The sequence below is a fragment of the Alosa pseudoharengus genome, unplaced genomic scaffold (genome assembly GCF_046254945.1).
Source record: "Alosa pseudoharengus isolate Yale_2024_CS ecotype anadromous, Long Island Sound unplaced genomic scaffold, YU_APseudo_1.1 YU_APseudo_1.1_scf_4, whole genome shotgun sequence".
Classification (NCBI taxonomy): Eukaryota; Metazoa; Chordata; class Actinopteri; order Clupeiformes; family Clupeidae; genus Alosa; species Alosa pseudoharengus.
In genome coordinates this window covers 17728601-17752426 of record NW_027468774.1, presented here as the reverse complement: position 1 = coordinate 17752426, position 23826 = coordinate 17728601, and the positions used below count along the sequence as shown (strand labels likewise).

Below are 23826 nucleotides of genomic sequence, written 5' to 3'. Positions count from 1 at the left end.
GATCAAGACAGAACCTAGCAGCTTGTAAGTGAATTTACAAGCTGCTAGGTTCAAGGTGTGGATCTAGTGCTTTTCAATGTCCTTCGCATGACATCACTGATTATAATGTTGTGATAATTCTACCAACAATGGAGGATTCTACGTTGCATTAGAACTCTTTGAATTCTAGGCAGTTCAGTCAGTTGCTCCTGGCTGATACAGAGAGAGAACATACTAAGCGCTTGCTCCAGAGATTTGACGAGTTCACACTATTATTTATTGCTTATTGTTTAACTTTATTGATTGTCTTATATATTTAACAATTACTTCATTTTTAATAGTTTATTTGTAATTTTTGACTGAGTTAATCTTAACCATAACCGTTTTTTAGAGGTAAGTAAAATTAGCCAACTTGTAGCAGTTAGCCTTGTTTAGAATTGAAGTTTAGGTTACCATGGAGATCTACAGTGGCCACGCCAGCGGTGTCGGTGAGGTGAAGGGAAGAGAGATGAGCTGGGCCGAGCAAGTGGACCTCGCTTACCCCCTGGAGGAGTGTGAGTTCAGAGGACTGATTAAAGAAAGATTGGACTTGGTTTTATAGGGCTATAGTTACGGACTGTAGTTTTACAGGACTATAGCTTTACAGGACTATGGCTAAGCTAACTTATTGCTTCAGATGTAGCCTACCAATGTTGTTTAAAGGTTACCTTGTCTAAGGCAGTGTTTTTCAACCTTTTTTGTGCCACGGCACACTTTTGACACTTAAAATGTCCCACGGCACACTAACACTAACTGTGTGAAGAAAAAATAAACATACCATAGCCTAAAATTTCAAATAATACACAGATATGACCTTATTATGGCTTCTATGCAAGACCTTCTCAATAAAACAAGTGCCCTCTGTTTCATTTGTAGGTGACTATATCTAATTTAATTGTTGTTATGAACTGGATATGTGATGATTCTGTGAATACTGGACATGGGGCCCCCGTTGTACAATGCCTGCATACCACAAATAGTGCAACCATACAATCAATGAGGGCATGTGGTTATAAATTCTTTGATGCAACAGTTGCTTTTCTGGACCAGTGACTGACATTTGAGTAATTTTCTGCGGCACACCTGATGATCTCTCACGGCACACTAGTGTGCCCCGGCACAGTGGTTGAAAAACACTGGTCTAAGGCAAGGTATCTAAGGCAAATTTTAGCCTACCTAAATGTTTTAGTTATATGCCTATGATAGTATTCTTTGTTAGTGTGCACCACCCACGGTGAACCACACTGGAAACAAAGTTCAAGGCTACATTTGCTCACTCCTGTGGGATCTTCTGTTTATCAGGCTGGAGTGAGAGCTGCCTGACTGACCCACATCATCTGTGTATGGAAGCTCACCACAGGCCTGAGGTGCGGTCAGGAGGGTACAAGCTGGACCTGGATAGCTGGTACCCGACCCTGGCCAATGGGGACCCCTTTGCCCTGAGTAAGTCAGTAATGAGAAAGATATTGATTCTCTGCAGTAGTAGAGGACCATCGGATGGATTTATTCTATTAAATCTCATTCTTCACGACTAGACCTTGTAGTTAGGGAGTCAAATGTTGTTTATGCTGGACTGATTGTAACTTCCTTCATATTCACACCTTATGAATATTATAGTGAAGGTGAACACCGTTGCATTGGGGAGGAAGGCAGAGAGTGTCGTCAGCCTGGCCCAGACTCGGGCCAGCCTCACGTACCCCCTGGAGGAGTGTGAGTTCAGAGGGCAGATTAAAGAAAGATGGGACTTGGTTTTATAGGACTTATGGCTAGCTATAGCTAAGCTAACTTATTGCTTCATATGTACCAATTTTGTTTAAAGGTGTCTGTTATATATGGGTCTAAGGCAAGGTATCTAAGGCAAAGGCCTTTATTACCTAAATGTTTTATGCCTATGACGGTATTTTGTTAGTGTGCACCACCCACAGTGAAACCACACTAGCTGGTACCTGACCCTGGCATATCGGGACCCCTTCGCCCTGAGTAAGTCGGTAATGAGAAAGGTAGTGATTCTCTGCAGTAGTAGAGGACCATCGGATGTATTCTATTTAATCTCATTCTTCATGACTAGACCTTGTGGTTAGGGAGTCAAATGTTGTTTATGCTGGACTGATTGTAACTTCCTTTATTTTTCACACCTTGTGAATTTTATAGTGAAGGTGAACACCGTTACATCGGGGAGGTTCAGGAAGGCAGAGAGTGTCGTCAGCCTGGCCCAGACTCGGGCCAGCCTCACGTACCCCCTGGAGGAGTGTGAGTTCAGAGGGCAGATTAAAGAAAGATGGGACTTGGTTTTATACGGCTATCTATAGCTAAGCTAATTTATTGCTTCAGATGTACCAATGTTGTTTAAAGGTGTCTGTTCTATATGAGTCTAAGGCAAGGTATCTAGTGCAAAGGCCTTTATTAGCCTACCTATAGCAACGTCACATATTACCAACCGTCACGTATGTCCAACCTCTTACGTGTATGTCTCACTCTAAATTAGCTATGTACCAAAAATTACATTTTAACGTGACTCGAAGAGCTGTAAACAGTGGTGTAAGGGTGCGTGTACAAATCCGCTTGGAGCTCCAGTGGAATTTTGAATTGCGACTACGAGAATTCTCGGGCTAACTGTTGATGTGCCGTGAGAAAGGTTGGGAATAAGTACCCACCAGCCCAGCACTAAACTCCGAGCGTGGTAAACAAAATCGGATATTTCAGGTAATAAAAGCCAAAGAAGAAGAACCAAACTAGATTTTGTTCAAATCTACACACCTATTGCTACTGAAAAATGTAAGGTTCATTTAGCAAATGTTATTTTGAAGTATTAAAAAAACATTGTTGTTTTAGAATTTTCGAATGAAATGGTTGGTAATTAGCACGTTTACGATAAATGTTTTAGTTATATGCCTATGACAGTATTTTTTGTTACTGTGCACCACCCACAGTGAAACCACATTGGAAACAAAGTTCAAGGCTACATTTGCTCACTCCTGTGGGATCTTCTGTTTATCAGGCTGGAGTGAGAGCTGCCTGACTGACCCACATCATCTCTGTATGGAGGACCACCACAGGCCTGAGGTGCGGTCAGGAGGGTACAAGCTGGACCTGGATAGCTGGTACCTCTCCCTGGCCTACGGGGACCCCTTTGCCTTGAGTAAGTCAGTAAAGAGAAAGAAAGTGGTTCTCTAGAGTAGAGGAAAACCAGAAGCCATGATTTTTATTTTATTTTTTTAAATCCATATGAACTAATAGTTTAATAGACTTGAATGGTGAATGTTACCTTACCTTAATCATACGGGACTGATTGTAACCTACTTATTTTTGACACCTTGTGAATTTTATAGTGAAGGTGAACACCGCTGCACCGGAGGGGTTCAGAGCCTGAGAACATGACTGCATCACATCCCCCGCACACAAGTGAGTCAGAAATATGATTTGCTTTTGTTTGTTTAATTTAGGGAGGGTAATATCTCACTATTTCTATTCTGTAGTGGTGTTGTTTTCTTTTAAATGACGTGATGAATACCTTGATACATTATGTTTTTCTTTTCTTTTTTCTTGCCTCACAGCACTTGCCTTACCCCACACTGCAGTCCTTGACCTGAGACCACCTGGTCAAGGGTACTGCTACATCCATTCATCCGAGATCTCCTGAGATAGGAAGGGCGTGGAGGGGATGGAAAGATGGGAGAGGGACAGGAGACCCTGGGAATACTTAGCAGACCTTGGGGCTCTTAGTACACTCACACATGTAGCCAAAACTTACTTACACCTACTTATTTGAAATAGCCTATACTAAAATAGAGTTTCAAAGTATACTAAGCCCATTGTAGCTTAGCGTACCAAATATGCTTCATTATTCCACTGCTTGGTTGAATTTCCCATTGTCCTACGTAATTTAGAACGACCATTAACCGTATGTTATCTGCACACCTATGAAGTAGATCCATTTTTTTGGCCGTATCACACTTGTATATTAATTCGCCGAACTCGTTGTGAAGTTTAAATGAACTGTCACGTTGCATCCGAGCTGTAAAATGCAGACATTGCAACATTGTAGCATATGACGGAGGTGGCTTTTAGCTAGATGGATGACAGCAGGCTAAGTAAAAGCGATGTTTCAAAGCTAAAGTTCATCAGAATCTTGGGATACGCCCGCTTGAGAACGGGAGAGATAGAACTAACGACTGGCCTTTGGCCGTAGCAACCATCCATTTAGAACTAGTAACGGCAGTTTGTCCTGTGAGTTGAGAAATTAGTTGATATGTGTCGGAAGAAATTAGTTCTACAAACAAGACAGTTTTAGCGATTAAAACGTTTAAATTGTAACAGGAAATGAACACAACGCAAGTGGCAACAGTGGAATAAGCGGGATAATGGACTCCACGGTGGTCTGTTCACAGAAGTTAATGCACTACGAGGTTTAAACGGCCCTCCGCTTCGCGTCGGGGCCGTTTTACAACCTCGACCGTGCATTAACTTCTGTGAACAGACCACCGTGTCGTCCATTATCCCTTACATAACATTTATTGTAATGGCGATGTATAAGAATAAGGATAGCCCTATATTTACAAAATCAAAAGTTACTGTACTAAAATGTATTTAGTCAATTCCCCTAAATGACACCAAATAAGTTGGAAAATCAGAAACGTGTCTTTAAACTATTATTAAGGGTCATTAGTTCCTTTATTATGTTTATGTTTATGATTATTTAGCAGACACTTTTATCCAAAGCAACTTACACAGAACAATGAATATTATTACTATTAAATAACACATATTAAAAATATAAAATTTAAATTAATATTAAAAAAATTAAATAATAATAATAATAATAATAATTGTAATAATGTAAGTAATTGTAATAACTAAAACCTAGTAATGACAAGCCCTCATAACAATAATAAACACAAACATTTACAAACAATGACTGTAAAAAAATGAATTAGTCAGATGTGAGGTAAATAGATCCTAAAGGTAAATAGATCCTTAAATGTTTGAAAATTATTGCTAGAGCGGACCTCACTTCTCACTTCTCTTCACTTTACAGACTCAAAATGTCATTACAAGGGCTGTGCAACACAAACAGGATCCTAACGAGACATCACTATGTGTGTTTAACTCAGTAATTGTGAAGAAACAGTATAAATGCAGTGTTTGTACAGGTACTTGCATACCTCTGTTTCTCTCGGTCGCTTCCTGTAAAGTCCATACGAAAGTCAAACTAATGCCTTTTCCCATTTCAACGGAGACAAAAACGTGAAGGAAGCGACTGAGGGAAACAGAGGTATGTGACTGACTGCCTGTACAAATACTGGATTTGTACTGTTTCTTCACAATTACTGAGTAAAACACGCATACTGTTGTCTCGCAAGGGTCCTTTTCATGTTGCACAGCCCTTGTAATGATATTTTGAGTCTGTTGCAGTAATAATGATTACATTGAGTACTTCTATATAGCCAACCTGACCTATTATTGTTTTTACTGTAAATCAGACAGAATTGAATGTATATACTCACATAATTATTCTAAGACTCTTACTTACTAACTGACTACAAAAGTGATACGTATAGGGACTAGGGGTGTCACGATTCTCCAAATCCTCGATTCGATTTAATTTTTGATTTTGAAACCGTTCCTTCCTTTAGCTACTAAACAGAACAGACATTAACATGGACGTGAACGTAGTGAAATGAAATAACACGGAATGCTCAATACACGGAATGAATATTACACTGTTAATGATTTTGGACTATCTAGAATTTCACTTGCAAAGTTGAGTAGCCTAAATTAATGTTAACTGGTGTGAATGAATAAACCTCAAAATAGTTCAGCATACAGTACAGGGATAATGTATTGTCCACCTGTCATTATCGGAAAATAAGTCCCGGCAGGGCAAACCGGACCCCGACGCAAAACGGATACATAATAATCATTCTATCAAATTAATTGTCAGATAAAGAACATCTAAATGCAACATGATTGCAATGTAGTTAAGTTCAAGAAGCATGTCTACTAGATGTGTCTAAAAATGTATTAGTGTAATTATGTACAGTATAAATACAATATCAAAAAGTTAGTGTTTCAAAATTGTACTCCAAAATGGTGTGTTTGCATTCTTTTGTACCTTTTCAAATAAAATATTTTCTACATCTTGGATGTGCACGAGTGACTTATTATTTCCTCTGCGTTTTCCAAAAGGTCTCTATCTATACCTATAACTTTACACACACAGACTAGTGAAGATTTTAGTTCAGTGGCCGCGACATGTTTGGGATTTCCCTTCCAAAATAAGAATCTGGCCCAAGCTGGGTCACACTCCCATCAGGAGGGGGCTGCTGGAGCTTGAAATCTCCCACTCCACCCCTGATCATACACACGCAAAAAAACAATTTCATCTGTGCACACACACACACACACACACATACGTGTCTCTTTTTGTACAGACTCAGGTGATCATAACTCTAAAGCTGCTATCTGACACCTGTTGACCGTGTCGTTTGAGGCCGTAATGCAGTGCACTATTACTCTGAGCTTCAGTACTCATTCGGAATGTTTCTGTGATGTACGAGATGCTGCAGCTCTCCGTTTGATGTCACCATGTGCCGTTATCCCATCACCAGGATTCACGGGCCATATCTGACAAAAGGCATTCCACCCAATAAAAAGCCTATAAACATGGTACAGTGCACACAGAGGAGTATGTGTGTGCGTGTGACTGTGCATGTGACTGTGTGTATGTGTCTTTTAAGTATTCACGGGTGTGTTGTGTTCTAAACCTGGTTGAAGATGAGAGCAAAGTGAAAACCAAGGTGGACATTTTTCAAACCTTGATATGGGTAATATGAAACCCATCACATCCAACTCCTCCTCTGCTGGTTCAGTTTATGAATGTCTAGTTTGGCATATTTCAAAACCACTTTCAAAAGTTCACTTTGAGGAGTCAGTAGCCCAAAAGAGTTTCTTTAAACCCTTTTTTTTTTAGTTTTGTTGAGTACACACAAGCTCACAGAATCTCCATTGAACCAGTCTGTAGGCCCTTTTGTAGGCTTGTGTAATTGCTTGAAGAGGGCTGGATGGTGCAACCATTCAAATGTAAGCATGCTTATTACTCTGAATTGCCACGGGGGTTCAAATTGTCCTCACTCTGAATGAAATCAAAGATGATGGTGACAATGAATTTCCATTGTGATATTTATGAAAGACCTCCATTTTTTCTCTCTCTCTCTCTCTGTCTCTCGATGTTCACCATCTCTCTCCAACCCACACACACAGACACGAGCACAAAGGCTGTGCTTCTCTCTTTACCCCACCCCCCCCCCACACACACACACACACAGAGTGTGTGTGGTTATGATCTAAAACACGCCGGCCAGCATCCGTCTCGCCCCGCGGCAGTCTACTTAATTACCTCGTGACTGCGGCACTTTGGCGGGTGAGTCATACCTGGGATACTGAGGAGGGGTCAGGGAGAGCATCCCGAGTACAACCATAGATCTTCACTCTCCACATGGACACAAAGCCACTTGCCTGTGGAGAAAGTGTGTGTGTGTGTGTGTTTGTTGTGTTTGTAAATGTGCGTACAACGTGTGTGTATGACAGAGGAGAGAGTTATAGATAGAGAGCGATAGAAAGAGAGAGAGAGAGGCTGAGGAGCGATTAGACTCATCAACTGAGCTTAGTGCACTGCATGATGGATTACAGATATTTGATAGCACACTTTCCACATCTTAGACTGGATAATAGACTTCTACCTCAGTGAGCATAATGTGCTCATCTCAGTAAACAAGAAGTGGCTAATGTTCAAAAAGAAAACCTGTCTACACTCTGTGAGACAATGGTAGGCAGGTAAGCTTTATCTGGGCAAGAATGCCAACATTTGTTTATGATAAAAGACAACCAGATAGATAGATAGATAGATAGATAGATAGATAGATAGATAAAGAATGTGTGTGTGCATGAGGGAGGGACAGAGAAAGAGAAGAAGAAGAATGGGTAGCATGGAGAGGTTGTATGGAAGGTCCTGGTTCCCATAAGAGGATATGCGTGAGGGAGCCTGGCTTGTGTAAAAGGACTCAGGCTGGCTCGGAGCCCTTTCCATTTCTCACCAGTCTGCCACTCTGCCTCGCCGCCTCCCTTTGAACCCTTTCAGAAGCCATTATAAGACCAAAGCACACTGTCAGGAGTCCAATCCCACAGAACACGAGCACTAAAGGTAAACCAAGACCGTGGCGTCTCCTGGCGAACAGAGGAATGTGCATCCATCTGTGCCCCCTGCAGTCTGGCTGTGTTCCACACATCCTCATAACATGCACCGTACATCAGCTATATGAGACGTGCTGTCATGGAGAAAAGCTCCTCACCCACACCTCAGAAAAGGAGCCATATTTCTTCGTCAAAAATGACACTGCTGGTAAATGCTCACAGGTGAGTCTCTGGTTCTAACATGTGTTCTTCTCTCTCTTTCCCTTCCTCCCTTGCCCCCCGCCCTCTCTCTTTACTGCTTACACACACACACACACACACACACACACACATACACACAGCCACACACACACACACACATGATATCCTCCTTGTGGTCCCTTGTGGTCTCTGTCATGCACAAATGCATTCTGGGCCATACCCTGAGATAAGGGCCTCGTCTAGCTCCCACACCAGTGTCTTCCTGTCACCCCTCAGCTGCAGTGCATGCTGGGCTGAGACCCCCTACGGTAGAAATGTACTGACCCCATCTGAGACCCCCAGTGGCAGAAATGAACTGACCCCATCTGAGACCCCCAGTGGCAGAAATGAGCTGACCCCATCTGTAATGCAGATTTGTCAGGCTCTGTCCAAACAAGGTATGGTTTGAGTCTAAACAGATCTGTGCAAAGCCTTGCTAAAAAGAGCAGATGGCTTCAGAACTTAGAGATCTCATCTCCAAGTCAGATGAAATGTAAGTCACTATGAAAATGCAATTGCCAAAGCTCTTGATGTGTCACAATGTGAGAGTGGTGCCAAGATACACTGCTGTATCAATATACACAGGGTATTTTAGTTGCCCAAATGTCAGTGGACATGAATGATATATTCCTATGCATGTCCTTTTCTTCAGCCTCTCTCTCACTCCTGTGACAGATTCATAACGTTGTGTGTTCATTGATCTATGTGTAGACAGTAAAACTATATGCACAAAACTTGGGTGTTATCTTTGATTCTGAACTCTGACTTGACAAACACATTTAGTCAGTTGTCCATAAAAGCTTTTATCAGTTCAGAACAATTGTTCAATTTAAACCCTTTTTGTCATATCACGATTTGAAAAAAGTTGATCATTCATTCATAAGAACGGCTACATGAATGTAATTCCCTCTACCTAGGTCTCCCTCAATTCCTACTAACATGCTTACAGCTGGTCCAGAATCCAGCAGCAAAGCTGCTGACTGATATCAAAACATGGACACATATTACCCCACTGGCTCCCAGTCCATTTTAGGATTCCTTTCAAAATCCCATTTATGTTTTTAAAGCACTAAACGGTCTGGCCCCAAACTTCATTTCATGTCATCTACATCTCCGACCTCATACATCACCACTCAGCCCCCAAGTCTCTTAGATCTGGCAGTAAAGGTCTTCTTCATCTCCTTCGCTCTCGGCTCAGGCAAAAAGGAGACCCTTGTGGAATCAGCTGCCACTTGACAAAAGGAATGCCCCCTCCATTACTGCTTTTTAATCTGGGCTCAAAACTCACCGGCTCACTTTTTCTGGCCTTCTTGGCTCTCTAATGTCCAACTTGCTATTTCTGTAATTCTGTGTTTGTCCTTTGCTGTTCCTTGTTAATGTGTACAGTATGTAAGTGTATGTACTTTTATCTGTTACTTTGCACTCTGTACAGCACTTTGGTCAGCGTAAGCTGTGTATAAATGTGCTTTAGAATTCATTTTGACCTACTTTACTTACTTTGATTTCTTCTATTCGCCAACTGATTCTGAATAGGTTGTTTCATGAGGGAAATCAAGGTGACAGTATGCACAGTAAAATAGTATTTTATTTTATTTTGGGTGTATGTCTGATAGTTATTCAGTGAGGCTTTTTGTTGTGTTTTTAGCCCCCAGGGTTGTAGGTAATGCGCGTGCATAGAGCGTGCCGGAAAAACTTCAAAAACTCCTTAAAAGGGCTTCAATGAATTGGTAACAGTGACACCATGCCATGTTTTCACTCTCGCAATATTGCTGATTATATTGCTAATTATAACAACAGTCTGCAGGGACTGGAATTGTAGGCCTAGCTTGCCAGTGGTGCCCCCAGAAAAGGTTAACAAGGGTGGCCAGTTGAGGCTATTGAAAATATTGGGGTGGCACACCAAAACAAAACAACTTGGGGGGTCGTCATGAACTGTTGTGAAGTTACATTAGGTATTTCAATTAATAGAATCCACTGCAAATATGAGTCCTTTGAGGCCTAGACAATCAAAAAACAAAATTGAATGTCCGCACACTTGCTCCCGTTTTGCTTTTTCTTTAATTTCACCAAGTGAACGTTTTCGAGCTACACGCTACTACTCCTTTGAGGCCTAGGCAATTTCAGTGTAATTTTACTATTAAGCTCTTGGTCATTGTAAGGGCCATCTGTTATGATAGGCTATATAGTTTTCAAGACAGTATAGGCTACCCATATCTGGGAAAGTATGATGTGATGCTTGCATATATCTTATGTCAGCCTTTATGTCAAGGAAAAATCATTTGTGTATGATTGTTGCATTCATCTGAACCCAAGCATGAAGCATGAAGCATGATGGTAGAAATATTCAAAAGCACAGTTGATCTGTGCATGCCATGATCAACGTTTGATTCAAGGCTCAAAGTTGGATACCATGTAGAAATATTCTGCAATTTCCAAACTCGGGAACGGAATTATGATGAAATTTCATGTATGTCCAACGTTAATTTCCTTGTTAAAAAGCTCCGGTTCCGCTATTTCATGTGACATCTGTGTGATTTATGTGAGATAAGTACTCCGTGAGCAATTCAACAGAGAATAATAGATGTGAATTTGGACACATTATGGTATATATATTTTTAGAGGGGCTCTTGATCATCTTAGACTGGCTTCAGCCCCCCAAAATAGGCCTAACGACGTCCCTGTTCCCCATTCCATGGTCAGAGGAACCTTTACAAACAGAACCTTTTTTGATCCCATTTGTGGAAAAGGTTCCATGAGCAGCCCTGAGCCTTTGAAGCCCACAAACAACCTTCATCTCCCCAAATGTGTGGGTCGTGTTGGGTTACAGAGGTAAGCCTTTTGTCTTGGCAGTATGTCTATCAAGTTCAGTGATCAGGCTTCCTCTTACTTTCTTAAGAGCAGTATTATGGTGTCTTCGCGACCTCTCTACGTGAAAGGACATCGGCCAGTTTTGCAGAATAATCATAACCAAGAGGAAAATGATACGTAAGAGGAGGGAACAGAGCGTGCGTGACAGAGCAATACAACAAGGTCAGCACACTGGCTGTGTGTTGTGGAGCTCGTCTGCAGCACCGCCAGCTATTTATGGCCTCACAATTGTAGTGTATTTGTGTAGCTTTTAGCCATGGGCTCTTATGAGCCAGGTGTTCAGCTCGGCATATCAAAAGAGGTGCTTGAAATCAGCCCATGATAAAACTGCCAAGGGGAATGGTAGTTTCTGTTCAGGACCTTTTTTTATGTCTGTTCCAGCCAGTAGTTTTTTTTCAATAGGTGTGCGTAGGTATCAGGTCAACAAAAGCAAAGGTGGCCAATGAAAAAGGATGGAATGGACATATTAGGCTAAAGTCGGCTATTATTACTCATATGATGAACAACAGGATATCACATGGTGACTGCACAATAATATTTTCTAACATATGAATTAACCATACCTTCAAAACCACAAAAAAAAAACACTCCACTATAAATAAGGGCAACAGGGGGGACATGATACCTTTACCACATGAGTAAGCCACTCTAAAACACTGAATAAAGATTAAAGAGAGATATTAATTCAGCTCCTTATATATAAAAAATGCATCGTACTTGCTGAGAGTCTATCTATAGAGTACAGTGTATGTCCAACATCTACAAACAAACATACATATATTTAAGACTCATATCCTGTATGCGAATGCTAGAGTGCAATGGAAGACACAAATTCAAAAGCTTGTAGATAGAGAAACTGAGAAGAAGGAAGTGTGAGTGTGGGTTTTTTGTAGGATTTGGTTCATTGACAGCTCCAGTGATCAATAGAAGCATCTAAACTGGTACATGACATTCTATACACTCCACCTTCACACTCCTCAGGCTCAGGTTCTCCTGTGAGTGCACCGGGCCTTCTCCACCATCCACACACCATTGGATTAGAGAATTAAGCTGAGTCTAGATACTGAACTGTGATTGGCCACCCCTAATGCATAATCAAAAACCACCACTTTGGGCTATTCCCCATGAGAGCGTGCACTTGCAGTTAATGTGATGATGAGAGGAAACACTAGGTGAGTGTTTGAGCCACAGCTCTTAAGAGCTCTTAAAAGTAAGGCCATATCTCAGAAAAGGCCTGAAACTGCCTGCAACACAACCTTTAAATGACTAGTGTTTGGCCTCTTATTTCCCAGATGTGCTGTGTCATCACATCTTTTTTGAAAATCATGAGCAATATATCCCCTGATATATTCTTCCTAAAATCAGTTTGTCATAACTAGAAGCAGGTCATCAGATTTGATGCCCTCACATAGCCACAGTCTAAATAAAAAGAAATGGCAAAATTGTACTTTTATACAATTCAATTAAATAATAGAATTAAAGATTGATAAAATACATTAAAATCTATATAGATCTATATGGAGTTAGTCTGTGTGATTGATTGCTTGAATGAATGATTGATTGATTGAGCAATCACAGAACAACCTAAACCTAAAGATCTCAAAAGGTAGGCTACAGTAAGTAGAATATACTGTAAGAATACCCAAGAAGGCACACGCTAACATGTTGATGTGTGCTTAAATGCTTTCTTGCTCATTAAAATAAAACCTGGATTACAGACTACCTGACCGAGCGACCACAGTTCATCAGACTGAAGAACTGTCTCTCTGACACTGTGATCAGCAGCACTGGAGCGCCACAGGGAAATGTGCTCTCTCCAGTCCTGTACTCCTGTTCACCCTGTACACATCTGACTTCTGCTACAACACCGAGTCATGCCACATGCAGAAGTTTTCTGACGATACTGCAATTGTGGGGTGTATCAGGGACGAGCAAGAGGAGGAGTACAGGAGCCTGGTGGAGGACTTTGTGCAATGGTGCAAACTCAATCACCTTCAACTCAACACTTCAAAGACCAAGGAGATGGTGGTGGATTTCCAAAGGTCTAAGCCCGCTCTGCTACCAGTCTCCATTGATGGGGTCAATGTGGAGGTGGTAAGCACCTTCAAGTATCTGGGTCTCCACCTGGACAATAAACTGGACTGGTCAGCCAACACTGACGACTCTACAAGAAAGGGCAGAGCAGGCTGTACTTCCTGAGGAGGCTGCGGTCCTTCAATGTGTGCACCTATTAGCTGGTTTGATGCTCATTGAGCTCAATGCAAATCAAACCAGCTTATAGGCTAACTGAAATAACACCCATGCCAATCTCTAGGTATGGTGAAGGGTATGTGATGATGTGGGGCCAGGGGCGCAGGAGATATTTTGAAAGTGAGGGGGACAAAATTGTGAACACAAACCCATAGTGAGATCAGATTTCCAGTTATCGGCTCTGGCCCACTTTCGACCATCATATTTTAAACTTGCCAGAATATTAAGATAATACCATTGATTGTTTTCAAAATATTTTTTGATTAAAATTTTTAAAAACTGTGAGATGAGCACAACGCCAGATCTGCCCTCAGACCAGCTTCTTGCTATGTGCAATTCTACTTTTATTAAATTTTTTTAGATTTATTTTACACTACTTGGGCCAATGGTAGAATACTCTAAAAGCAACATGATGTTGATATTTTATGAAGCCATGAATGAATCATCATGCCTATGATCCAAACATAGACTACATGATCAAATAGCCTAGTTAGGCCTACAGTACCTAAATTGTCTGGTATAAACCAAATCAACTCTCCACTATGTGTCTGCAGTTAATATTTATGCAATGTTAGAACATGTTGGCTTAACAAGTTACCAGTCCGGAACACACAGAAAATTGCAACAGAAAGTTGCCTTTATAATCAACTACTATTTGTTCCAACAGCATTTAAACAAATAATTTCTAAAATTGAAAAAAAACAAATATTACAAAAGAAGTAAAATAAAATACTGTTACTGTAGTAACTGTACCACATTATCCCAAGCTTCAAAGAGCTCCCTATATGTCTGTGACAGCCAGACGTGACACCGCTAAATTCTCAGCTTGTTTATACCCCACACTGAATGTGTAAGAAAGGCCCATCACTCTGGGGTGTGGTAGCCTACTCTCGGGGATTTATGCACCAAGGTAACTGAAGTATCCAATTTGTGTCTTGAAATTATGTTTGAAATAAATGTATTAGAACAAAAACTTTGGGTAGGCCTATATACTTGTATTTTATAGTTAGGCTAGTGAAAACGAGTTGATCAGTAGGCTAGTTCAGTTTGTTATCAATAAACATAACAGCTAATGTCATGTTGAGCAGGAGATAGGCTACCATAAATCCTCAAATTATGCCCGGGATTGATTCTATTTATAGCAGCACAAATAAAGGCAGGTTCACATATTTGCCTATACCATACCAACAATTGCCATCAGTCCACCAGCACTAGAAGACATTGCTTTGATTTAAGTCAATGAAATAACACCTCTTCTTAATATTTTATTATATTGTTGGTTGGATTAATAAAGTCGTTTTCCTACCATGGGTCTCCAACACACGTTCTCAAGATCATTATCTTGCCGCCCCTTTCGAGCTAATTGCCAGAGGCTGAAGCCTACTACATTTAACGCAATTGTTGCGTGACTCAAGGCATTCCAGCCTACGAATTTAATAAAAAGTAGCCTACTAAATCATGCATAATTAAACAATAACTCAATTTAGGCTACTTGGCTACGCAAAAAGGTTTCTATTACAGCACAACCCCTATTCAATGAATGGCTGCCTTGTCTCGCAATAAACAGCGGTGGAAATCCCGAAACTTTTTCAACTGCATGAAACATAACAGTGAACCATCAAATATCTCCCAGAGTTCAGTGCCCATCAGTCCCAACATTTAGCAATATAATCAAACAGTCCAAAAGTAAATTAGATCCCAAACCAAACCAAAAATGTTATGCTTTTGATTAGGGATGTCCGATATTGGCTTTTTTGCCGATATCCGATATGCCGATATTGTCCAACTCTCAAATTTCGATTCCGATATCAGCCGATACCGATGTCGATATGTGGGTTATTTTTCCTCAAAACTAATTTAGGTAACATCACATATCTCCTGTTGTGGAATTAACACAACATGCTTAATGTTATTGTGATGCCCCACTGGATGCATTCTTGAATGCAACAAGGCTTTCCATATGTTAACATTGTCTGTGCAAAATAAGAAAAATACTTCAACTTAATTTAGGGAAAAAGTGCCATGTTTATTTTATTTTTTTTAATTGTCTCAAACAACAGTTTGGATTACACTCTCCCTGAGATAATCTTGACAATGCCCACAACAAATAGGGCAAATTTGACTTCTTCACAAATGATAAAACATTGTACCTGAACAACTATGTGCAACATAGCAGAATGTAAAGCCAACTAAAATAACAGGCATAGTGTATGACAGGCTACCCTTTTTCTGTGTTAAATGAGCCTGCATTTGTAGGATGCTTCATGAACTGTTTCTTTAACTAAAACTCAATCACCTTAATTGAATGAATTCACAAATATGAGTCAATTACAATGTGGCAAGCAACTATACTGCACAATTTTGAAAACATTTGTTTGAGCTACAAAAATACTTCAGGCTTGAGGTGAAGTACATAATGGGCCATACCCACAATCAGGCTTGGAATTTCACCATTTTAGGGGCCAGGCCACTTGGCCTTCAGTTGGGCATATTTGGTGGGGGGCACAAAGGCCACATGTCAGGGCACCAAGGCCAAAGTTAACTATACAGTAGTAGGCTATAAAAATGATCAAAGTTGTATTAACTGCAGTAGACCTGCATCATACAAAAACATAAAACATGACATATTACATATAACTGTAAATCATCTGATCATCTAATATTTTCAGATATCTAGGCTATATTTAACATTTATTTTATATTTGGCCTGTTATGAAATCATGTATTGAACAATTTAAGCACAGCTCAGCTTTAAGAAACTCAAATAGCCTAGATGCATGCTTAGCATTTTGTGATCATTAAGGCTACTTTCACAAATTCTTACAGTCAGCTGTCCTCTGATTTACCGATATCTAGGCGACATTTGTAATATTTGTTTTGTATTTGGCCCGTTATGAAATAATGTGGAACAATTTAAACACAGTGTAAAACTTAAATCCCAAATTTGGAGACATCCATGTATGTTGAAATTTACTGCAAATTCAAAACGGGATTAGTCTGGAACGGCTAACTGTACAGGGGACTGATTTACACCTTTCTGTTCGGTAAGGTCTGCTGTTTATTCTGATATATGGTTTGTCATATGTTAAACGAAGGGTTCTGAAGTATTCCACCGAGATGAATGGGTAGGGAGATGGATGCAAAACCTTCAGTAGAATTTATGATTGAATGGTATTATTTACTTTTCTCGCGAACCGTTCACCACAGCAATTAGCGGCTAACATCGTTTAAAAGCTGAGAAAAAGCTCTTTCATGTGATACTTGTGATGTCTGTGTGATGAGTAGGCTACTTCGCGAGTAGTTCAACTGAGAAGAATGGGTTAATTTGGACGCACTTTCTTGCGCTGTCACTTTCTCCACTGCGTAATTTGGCCATAGGTATATCGCTATTAGTAGGACGCAAAGCAGAATATTTAAAGAAGGGGGCACCAAGGCCACCGTGGCCTGTAAACCTCTGATTTTCAAAGGGGCGTCACGGCCAACTCAAGGGGCTACGACGGCCATGGCCAATTCCAAACCACAAACATAATGTTGAAACAGGGCGAGCAAGTTTGTTACTGCAGCCATCCACGCTTGTTTGTATGCTTCAAGACGCAGCTTGATGAGGTCATCATCTGTGCGCCGGTAAACGCTTCAGGAGCGCATAGGCACTATTTGGGTGTAACGCAAGCATTATTTTATCGGTTTTAAGGCAAAAAAAATCCGATAACGATATTAACAGATATTACATTTTTATGCTAATATCGGGCCGATAATATCGGTGGGCCGATATTATCGGACATCTCTACTTTTGATGGCCTTCTAGTATGCCGCTCCAAACGAAAATCATCTCTAATGATGGTTGTTAGTAGACAAACTGGCTTCAGATATCCAACAGAGTGAATATGAGATTGTGCAGTCTTACAGTACTGTAGATGGCTGTGGTTAGTGATGTGATGTGGGGAGTTTTACATAGTTTTATAGGTTATTATTTATTTAGGCTAGCGTATATAAGGCTTTTTTTCCTTATCAAAAGTGAGGGGGACGACGGCCGTCTCTTCAGCACTGCGTGGGACATATCCCCCACGTCCCCCGTGCCTCCTGCGCCCCTGTGTGGGGCTATTTTAATTCCAAAGGCCAAGGTAACTTTATCAGGATGCACAGTATTCTGCCTGTCTCTATGGGAATTTAACATGGTGTCAATACTTATGACCCCTGTATTTTAAGGAAGAACATTTATTTATTTATGATACATTATTCATTCACTAAGAAAATTGGTGTCCTTAAAGGTTACATATTTCCTCATTTTTCACTTAAGGCATTAAGATGACATCCAAAAGATGATTTTATATTCCTCTTTTTAGTCAACTTTAGCATGGGTGGCAACACTTTTGGCCATCACTGTATCTATCTATCTATCTATCTATCTATCTATCTATCTATCTATCTATCTATTTATCTGTCTATCTATCTATCTATCTATCTATCTTCTCTTCTCTTTTGTGCATTCTGCCCTTTGTTCTGATATACCACCATTAGCATTTGCCAACATGACTGTGAACATCTATAAACCTATAGCCTACCTGAATGTCATTGATGAAAGCATTTGGTGTCAAGTTTTGAGAAAATGATTATCTTTACAAAGCAACCTGATAGTGCTTAAATTGAAAATGCATTATTTGATTATAAAATAACTACAGCTAGACAAAACAATTATGAGTCTTGACTCCACCAAAAAGTTTGTCCATCTTACCGGTAGGCCTATATGATAGCCTGGGGTATATGATGCTAAATGGAGAACATAAAGACATTACCAACATCAAAACGATTTCTTTGATTAAATATTTTGTACAGTGGTGACATCAAATGACACGTCTTCCAGAAAACTGTACCAGATGTTGGCTACCTGATTATCTCTGCATTCTTTCTTGCAATGGTGTTGTGTACTTGCACTCGTACTGGTGTCGTCAATGTCGCCATCGTGTGGTCCGTCAGTGCTGTCAGAGGCAGGGCCCGTCTTAAAAGTCTTTGCTATGTCAAAGCTGCATGGTAAATCCTGTATAGAAACAACACAGTAACATAATACTTCAAAGCAAATAACTTGCAACCCAACAGTTGTTTGGTTCCATCCCTAGAGTAATAGTGCAACACAAGTAATTCATTGATATGAGTTCTAATTTCAATGATTCTTATTTCGGGAACATGTGTAACAGAGTAAAGCGGGAGAAAAAGAGTTAATTGGTGTGTAAATCGAGTTTCATAATTATTCTGCTGTATAACCTGCTCAACTCGTCTTCTGCAGCAAATTTCTCTCTCTCGTACACGCACGCACGCACGCGCGCGCACACACACACACACACACACACACACACACACAAACACACACACACAAGCGCTCCGCCGGACGGGCAGGCATACATAGCCTCTCATTTCTCCCCGTGCACGACTCTCGCCTCCGCAGTGCACTACTGGACAGCGTTCAGCACAGGACAGCTCTGTTTGCAACGATCACCACTTGCGAGAGCGCGCAGCAGCACAGAGTAGGGCTACTACAGGACAGTTTAGATACAGTCACAGTGACGCGCCGACCAGTCACATCCCACCAAGTCCCCCTTCGCGGCTTCTTCGGACGGGAGTAAAACATGCTCTATATAGACTACGCGGCAACATCACTGGAGTTATTATGATAATTTCACCTTCTACCTGTTCCTTGCATAGGTTTTGCAATTGATTTGAGATTAGAAGATAGACACAGATAAGGACTGTCGCATCATGGGTACCTTGTCGCTGGTGTTGCTGAGTGGAGTGGTGAGTTGTCAGCGGGGCTTCACTTCTGTGATATGATTTAGTCTGTGTGAAATGCCATGGGTGTTATTAAGTTTGATTAATTGATTGAATAATGCTTTTATACGAGGGATTTCGTAGAATGCCCGACCTGGGTCATACTATAGCCTAAAGAAGGCGGTCACGGTACAGCGCTCAGAATGAGCTTGTAGGGTGAACCGGTGGCATTATCTGACCTATTCGCGATTTAACTCTTCAGTATTTCATTGCTTGTGTTGTATAAATTGGTTCTGTATTTAAACAAAATGTGTTGTTCAAGACAGACCTCATGGCTTTATCTTCAAATATGTTTCGTTATACTTCACGTGAAATTTCTTTTTTTTTTTTTAATTAGACTTGTATGCAATTCAAGCAAACATACCTATCCGAGTGTCACTGTGAAGTCTACTCAGACGAATCTGAGCAGGGCGATGGTCTCTCAATAAATAATCGAGCCCCTGCAGTTGACAGATAATCAAAGTGAAACCTCAACTTGGAAGCTGTTTTGAGCAAGTTTCGTAAGGGAGTATGTGTGCCAAACATAATTCAGTGAATGAAAATAGAAATAGAAATGTAGTCTGGGTTGAAAGCTTAGCCAGGGTAATTTAGCAAAAATCGAAGCAGATGTGTTCTCAGTTCTCTGATGAACTATGATACACATTCAGCAGTTTTGATTATGTTAATTTAAAACAGTATCACTTGGCCGATAAAGCGAGGACTAGGCCTACATGGCCCTGATATTTTAACAATTATTTTTAGAATGACCTGACTGCTTGCACAATGACATGGTTGAAACATTACGATAGCACTTCAAAAGTAAGAGTGCCAGATGCTCTGATTAACGGAATGCTCTGTGATTCCCTGACCATAGGCTAAGCATTCCATTAACTGTAGATCAACCATAAACGTCGCCTTGCAGCACGTAGCCTAATGACCTTTAACCAAAGTAATTGCTCGTATGTCGAATTAAAATCTGATCTCTATTGTATGATCTGATTTGCAAAAGCGATCAGATTTGTACTTGGGTTTCCTCCAGGTGTAGGGCGCGGGTAATTGGAATTCTCCACACTTATTCCGTCACGAGAAAGGGGTGAGAAACGGCGGCGGGGCCCGGGCTGGCTGTTATGACAGCTCTTTGACGGCGCGGCGGCTGCGCTGCTCGTTATTCAGATTTAATTGATACATAAACTCTGTAATTGTCCGTAAAAGTGGTGGGAGTGCAAGCAGTCCTAGGAGGGCTCCTTGTAACATCGCTATGTGAGTGTGTAAGTCAACCAGACAGGGCGCTTAGCGAAGCGCATGGTGATTTAAAGTGAAGTGAAAGAGATGGAGGGATTTCAGCCAAAAGGATGGCCAGCTCCTGTTGGAGAGAGGACTAGAAGAGATGCTGATATGGGAGTTTGGCAGCAGAGGCTGCCGGATAGCAGGGAGTTGAATGGGAGGGCACAGCAAGTGAAAAGAGTGGAGACCAGGCAAGAATGGAGGAGGGAATTGCAAGCATCTGCTCATGAATGGAACCGGGGAGTGAGGCTGAGAGAGGGCGAGAGAAAGAGAGAGAGAGGGAGAGAGAGAGGGGGGATGCAGGAGAGAGGCTGCTGAGCCGACAAGAGAAGTGAATCAGAGCTGGCTGCTGCGCAAATACATCTGTTTCTGAATGGGGCTGAAGTGAGAAACTGAACGAGAGAGAGAAGAGGAGATGCAATGTGGAGGAACAGCTAGTAACTGAGAGAATGGATGGAAGAGAGGGAAAAGAGGCAGGGTTTGTACTGTACGACAGACATGCAGGGAGTGACGTCACTGAGGGAGACAAATGGTGCTGGGAGCGTTTGAGGGAGGGAATCTGTCTTTAGTTCTGATCAGAGTCAGTGCGGCCGGCATGGAGTTGCTCCCCGATTTCAGCCTCAGTTTCAGATTGTGCAACAAGCCTTATGGTCGTCTGCCAGTAAAGATGTCTGGCACATGCATCAAAGAGAAAGAGAGAGGGAGACCAGAGAAAAGAGAGAGAGAAAGTATGTGTGTGTGTGTGTGTGTGTGTGTGGGCCCCATGTACAAGACTGATGGTTGGTTATTGTGCAATATAGAGGGAATTTCTGCTTGTTCACGTATGGACATGGAACCCGCACCTCTCTGTGTTTATGCTATGGGCCAGACAGGCACCCTTCCTGCACCAGATGACAAATCACACACACCCAGAGACACCTCCATTCCTCTTTCCAGACCGCCACTCCTCCCAAACACTTATAAAACATTTAGAGAGCCATCCATCAGTGTTTCAGCCTGAGTGGACTCGCGGTGCCTGGCCCCGGATGCAGCGGCGGCAGGTCCCCCAGCATTAACGCCCACCTTCCCACCCCAGCTCTCTGCACGGGCTTCGTGAATGAGGCTCTGCACAGTTTAGCCTGGGTCTCAAGGGGCAGCCAGCGAGACATGTGAACAGGCAGCAAAAGCGAGTCCTCATTAATGAGCACTCAGAGTCCCCCCCCCCAAAAAAAAAGCAGAAAAGCTCTGTTCACTCCAATTCTCTGCCTCCTCCTTGCTTCCTACTTCTTTATACATCTCTATGTGTGTGTGTGTGTGTGTGAGAGAGAGAGAGAGAGAGAGAGAGAGAGAGGGAGAGAGAGGTGAGTAGACAGAGAGAGCATTTTATAGTCCAAATGTTTTGCTAATGCTCTTGTTAAGCCACCAAAGCACAAAGTGTTGACTGAGTTTGGGAGAAAATGAGATAAAGAGTGTTAACAAGTCTGGATAAACCTACAGGCACATTCCTGAAAATCAAAAGGAATGAGTGTTTGTTTATTAAGGGGGCATGTTTATGTGAATGTGTATGTGTGTGTGTGTGTGTGTGTGTGTGTGTGTGTGTGTGTGTGTGTGTGTGTGTGTGTGTGTGTGTGTGTGTGTGTGTGTGTGTGTGTGAGAGAGAGAGAGAGAGAGAGAGAGAGAGAGAGAGAGAGAGAGCACATGTGTACGTGGGTGCTGTTGTATGTGAGTGCCAATTAATACTTGTGAGGGTGTTAATGAGTGTTGAGATGCTCGTAAACACACTTTATACACCAATAGGGGAGAGCATGTGAGGGTGTATGCTCTATGTGTTTGTGTGTGTGTGTGTGTGTGTGTGTGTGTGTGTGTGTGTGTGTGTGTGTGTGTGTGTGTGTGTGTGTGTTTCTGTGCGTGTGTGCATGTGTGTGTGGGCACATCTGTAATAACTATGTTGGACCAACTACTGTTATTGTTTTAGAGCTCCTTAAAGGCGTGTGTGTGTGTATTTGGGGCAGGGCTCTAGCTGTTTAGTTACAGTAAGTGCATTCAGAGCTTGTGTTTGACAGTGCTGTATTCAGGAGGATTGGTGCCAGTAATGTTCCTCAGGACAGTTTAGTGAGAGCAGCTGCCACTGCTGCGTGGGTCCATGGACAGAGGGGCTTGCATGTCCACTCTAGCCCAGCCCAGCCCAACCCAGCTCAGGACAGGCCAACAGTGGAGCTGGAGCTGGGGCGTCAGTGATGAGATGCACTGGAGCCGAACCATACGCTCAGTTTGTACAGTGTCCGATCTGTCTGATTATGGGCTGCTCTTCAAGGAAATGCTCTAGAGAGACTGTGTGGTTGGTTTAAGGAATTTTGGAGTTGCGCAAGAGCTGAGCAGTGGCTTAAACTGTTCCATTCTTAGTCACAATGCACACAGATTTGATAGGGTTGAATGCATGCTTTCAACTGAAAGATTTGAGTAAATGGTAATGATTGAAACTAATTATGTAATGACGTAGTCATTGTAATGAAGTTCATTATAATCAGATAAAGGAGGTGTGTATAATATCCTGTGGTGATTTTTAATTGGCCGTGACTGTTGTTTTCCTCACCCTCCCACCGCTCTTCTGTACTCTCCTCTCCTCTGCCCTCCACTCCTCTCCTCTCTTCTCCTCTCTTCTCCTGCCCCATCCTCTCCTCTCCTCTCTTCTCCTTTCTTCTCCTGCCCCATCCTCTCCTCTCCTCTCTTCTCCTCTCTTCTCCTGCCCCATCCTCTCCTCTCCTCTCCTCTCCTCTCTTCTCCTGCCCCATCCTCTCCTCTCCTCCTGCCCCATCCTCTCCTCTCCTCTCTTCTCTCCTCCTGCCCCATCCTCTCCTCTCCTCTCTTCTCTTCTCCTGCCCCATCCTCTCCTCTGCCCTCTTCTCCTGCCCCATCCTCTCCTCTCCTCTCCTCTCCTCTCCTCTCCTCTCTTCTCCTGCCCCATCCTCTCCTCTCCTCTCCTCTCCTCTCTTCTCCTGCCCCATCCTCTCCTCTCCTCTCCTCTCCTCTCTTCTCCTGCCCCATCCTCTCCTCTCCTCTCCTCTCCTCTCCTCTCCTCTCCTCTCTTCTCCTGCCCCATCCTCTCCTCTCCTCTCCTCTTCTCTCCTCTCTTCTCCTGCCCCATCCTCTCCTCTCCTCTCCTCTCCTCTGTTCTCCTGCCCCATCCTCTCCTCTCCT

At 42.0% G+C, this 23826-nt stretch overlaps 1 protein-coding gene across 1 annotated transcript in view; it reads left to right on the top strand.

Moving 5' to 3' along the window:
* The first annotated feature begins 433 nt into the window (after window positions 1–433).
* The window catches only part of ngfra (nerve growth factor receptor a (TNFR superfamily, member 16)), an 88132-nt gene continuing 64739 nt past the window's right edge, over window positions 434–23826 (top strand). Inside the window, exons 1-5 of the mRNA XM_076266632.1 lie at window positions 434–533; window positions 1321–1461; window positions 1636–1728; window positions 2170–2268; window positions 3017–3157. Of these exons, the coding sequence (XP_076122747.1) occupies window positions 434–533; window positions 1321–1461; window positions 1636–1728; window positions 2170–2268; window positions 3017–3157 (574 nt within the window). The remainder of the gene's footprint in view (window positions 534–1320; window positions 1462–1635; window positions 1729–2169; window positions 2269–3016; window positions 3158–23826) is intronic.